The 4,152-nt window shown below is 38.6% G+C and overlaps 1 protein-coding gene across 1 annotated transcript; it reads right to left on the bottom strand.

Annotated features, from left to right (window-relative positions):
- Positions 1–437: 437 nt before the first annotated feature.
- Positions 438–2,021, bottom strand: LOC114274713 (disease resistance protein RPM1-like). The gene has a single exon (XM_082895107.1). The coding sequence runs from the start codon at positions 2,019–2,021 to the stop codon at positions 438–440; it is 1,584 nt and encodes a 527-aa protein (XP_082751233.1).
- Positions 2,022–4,152: the final 2,131 nt, after the last annotated feature.

The following is a 4,152-nucleotide window of genomic DNA, read 5'->3' as shown; positions in this document are numbered from 1 at the left end:
ATCCCTCCATGTATCTTCACTCCTACTATATAATCTACCAAGTGATTAGATTCATGGTTACGAGAACAGGCAAGAAGATGTCGTAACTTATGGAATCTACTGATATCAAATGGGAGCTCTCTCACTGGGGAATGTTTTAGATCCAAAGTCTGTAGGTTGTGTAACTTACCTATGGACTTTGAAATTATCCCCACATTTGTTCTCCTTATGCTTAGGAATCTCAAAAGAAATAGATTTCCCACTTCTTCATGAAGTCGATGCAAAGGAGTATTCTGAAGATCCAGTACTTTCAAAAGCTTGAAATTTGCAGCTAGTGTGCCCAAGAAGGGCTTCTTTGGCAGCTCTCCCACTTGAAAAAGAAAAACAGAACGAACTAGGGATTTACCAATGCTTTTCATAACCTTATCCATGTTGCAATAATGCATATGCATAGATAGTTACCGAGTTGTGTTATTGAAACTTGAATTCTCTCCCAAAATTTGACAGAAACTAAACTCGTCAGACATTGAGAGAATAATCTCACGCACTACATCATGTACCTGACACCATCCAACTCTTCCATCAAATTTTGTTGTTGACACTAGAACTAAGCGTCTATGGATCAGCTCAATCAAGCATTCTTCTGCAACTTCTTCCATTGTTTTTCCTTTCTGCTCTTCAATGAAACCCTCGGCTATCCATAGCCGAATTAGTCTTCCATAACTGATAGAGTAGTCCTCTGGCATTATGCCAAAGTACAAGAAACAAGATTTGAGGTAGTGAGGCAGATCATTATAACTTAACAATAAATTTTTTTTGATGCTTGTAAGATTAGGATTCCTTTCCAATTCAGAGTGCATGCTACCGTAGAATTTTTGCCATTCAGATATACCCTTGTTTTTGGTGGACAAGAGACCACCTATAGCTGCAATTGCAAGTGGCAAACCTTGACACTTTCTAACAATTGCATGTGATAATTCCTCCAACTTAGGGGGACAATGACCCTCAAAGTCCAATTGGAAGGCTTTCTTGCAAAAGAGTTCCCTAGCCTTTTCTTCGGATAGGGCTTCAAGCTCGTGGACATGATCCATTGAAGTTTCTTTGCAAAATGTAGCAACCTGTTCACTGCGTGTGGTGATGATTACCCGACTGCTGTCACTATTTTTGGGTAAGGCATGTCTTATGGATCCCCAAAAATCAGTTTCCCATACATCATCAAACACAATGATGTACCTCTTTTCGGATAAATATCCTCTTAACTTGACAATGAGTAACTCAATTCCCTCATTAGGTAGAACATAAATTCCTGATAGATGCTTTATCATTGTTTTGAGGAGCTCCTTTAGTTTGTATGATTGAGAGACAGTGATCCACGCTTTACAATTGAAGTGTGCAACCACTTCTTGGCTGTCATAAACTTTCTTGGCAAGAGTGGTCTTGCCAATTCCACCCATGCCAACCACCGAGATCACTGCTTGTTGTGATTGATTTTGGTTAACCAATTTGCTTATCAGTTCATATTTAGGAGATTCAATGCCAACGACTTCGTAGTCCCCTATGAAAAGGGAAGCCAGTCGAGGGTCATGCCACATGTTGTCCTTGCTGTTGCTGCTGCTATGTTCTGACGAAGTACTAGTATTGAATCCATATCGATCAGCTCCTTCCTTGGTCTCACGGATTGTAGTTTTGATGTCTTGGATCTGAGAAGCTATCTCATATTGTGGCTTTAGCTTAGTGATTGTCCGAGTGACTTTATGCAAGGAACCGAATAGTCCAGGTTGTTTTGGCAAGACCAAGAGAATGTGTTCATCGATAACATCTTGTATCCGATAAGCAACTTGCCTTACTTGTTTCACCCATATTTTCACACCTTCATCTCCAGTTTCTGCTCTTGATTCTGCATCTTTTAAGAAAGAGTGTATGTGCTCCAATTCAGCTTTGATACTGACCATTTCCTTGCGAACACCCCTTAACAACTCTACTTCACCGGCTAACAATGGTCCCAAATATTGAATAACAGAGATCACTGCTCTTTCTGCCATTAGTTCTCCCTGCACTGAACACATCATAACTATTAGTTCTGATTATGCTTCAGGTGGGATTGTGTCCATGTAGAAAGGAAGTCAGTTAGATGATGATGATGGTGAAGTTTCAATTCAGTGCATGGCTCTGTTTATTAGTTTATGAGAGAGGTGGTGAACTTCAGTCATGAAGAAATTAATTATTTTGGATGCATTTTCCTCCAAAAGGTTAGATAAAAGAATAGATTTGATTCACATTTTAGGTCTTGCAATAAATAAGTAAAACAAACCTTTTATTATAATAGTATTTTTAGTTTTTAATTATTTTCAAATTATAGACTGGCCCCTACAGATTTTGTTAAAAAAATAAGTGAACACAACAATGATTGATGGTAACATATATATTTTAGTGTAAAAGAGATACAACATCATTTTTCATCCTTAGATCATGCCTGAATCATGAATATGAGTAGGAATCAATGAAAGAAAAGAAAAGAGACACCAAAATCATCACTTTGAATAAGAATTTCATGGATTGAATAAAAATTAATAGAGGAAAAAGTATGCAATTGATTTTGGGCAATAGAACCAAAGTGAAGATTTCTGATTCTCTTTTCTCCTCTTCCTGTTTTGTGTCATAGCAGTGCTTTTGTAATTCATTTGTTATATATACTGCTTGATTTAAGTAGAATCTTCATGTTTGTCTGTGATTTTTGTCTTTGTGGATTTAGAAAAGGCTAAAATTCAAGATGTGAGACTCTGATCAAGGAAATATTATTGTTGTCATAGCTAGAATTCTCAAATATAATAATATTATAGAGCTAAAAATGATGAGAAAATATATAGATATGTGTTTGTAGAACATACCTGCAGATTGATGTGTGTAGACAGCGCCCGCGTGGGCCTCATGCTACAGTTCGGACTCGATTTGTATCACGGTTCTTAATCTGAACCAAAGAGTCCAAATCCGGCAAATCGTTTTGAGAAACAAATTTTTTGAAAAGAAGTGCCAAACATGGACTGCTTTGCCAGATATAGAGTCGCCACCTAAATATTTTTGAAATGGGGAAATTTAGGAAACCCTGACTCGGTGCCGAAGGCCACATGTCCGTCATCACCGGAGTTATCTCGGCTCGGGAGCTTGGGTACGATCGGGGAAGGTCAGCTATGAGCACCCCCTCTCGCCCGGTCCGAAGACCGGCCTCTACTAACTATGATATCCGATTTTGAAAACTTTACGTGTTCTTATTCCAATTATTAGCCTAGAATTACTATGTTATGCGCGCAGCAAACAAGTATAGACTAGATTGCCTAACTTGGGAATAAACATTGCATATCCGTTTGCTTTGGAAATACTTTAGATTTTGCTACTCGTAAGTAGGCTAAAACACGGATTTCAATGAGTTTTTCCAACTCAAACAATCCAACCTCCACCCACAGGCATCCAAACAATTTAACACATAAGCATTTAGCCGCATGGCAAGCATACTGTCATGTTAACATTCACACACATGCGAGATGCTAAAGCATAAATACTTACATCGTACTCCGTGCCAAAACAGTAAACTAGTTAGCAAAACGTGCGTGTCCTAGTTCATGTTAAATTGCCTAATGTAACACATACAAGATGCAATTTAAATAAGCTCGGTTAATCCTAAGCATGGCATATGTAATGCGATCAATTATCACATATTCGATTTGTAAATTGAAGTACGAATGCAGTTAGCGTGATGTATAGAGCCTAATGCATGTAGTACAAATGCATGAATGCACGCATGCATAGCATAAGGTATGCTAAATTAAACATGCCCTAATCTACCATCGTAAGTAGGTAAATAAAAGGGAAGAAAGACGTGAGGTTGGAAGACATACACACACTCACGCACACTTATTACAGATTCGCCCTCACTCGGAGGGCCCAAATGAATATTACAATCCCAAAATAATAAACAAATAAAATTATTGCAGAATTTTCTAATTAATTAAAAGGAAAGATGCAAAAGGAAAGGAGGGTGGCCACAGCCTCTACCTCGGGATGCGTAGATGATGCATGCTCGGAACTTGACTCGCCCGAAAGACCCGTACCGTACCCCTGCCACCTCTGTTTGTACTGCCTTGTCTCTCTGAAAATTGCCCAAGTCCTGGAGCAGGT

This window comes from Camellia sinensis, chromosome 11 (assembly GCF_055761805.1).
Source record: "Camellia sinensis isolate YWXY chromosome 11, ASM5576180v1, whole genome shotgun sequence".
Classification (NCBI taxonomy): domain Eukaryota; kingdom Viridiplantae; phylum Streptophyta; class Magnoliopsida; order Ericales; family Theaceae; genus Camellia; species Camellia sinensis.
This window is presented reverse-complemented; position numbering and strand designations above follow the sequence as displayed.

Coding starts and splice junctions, on each gene's coding strand:
- LOC114274713 (XM_082895107.1), bottom strand. CDS start 2,021: ATGGCAGAAAGAGCAGTGATCTCTGTTATTCAATATTTGGGACCATTG.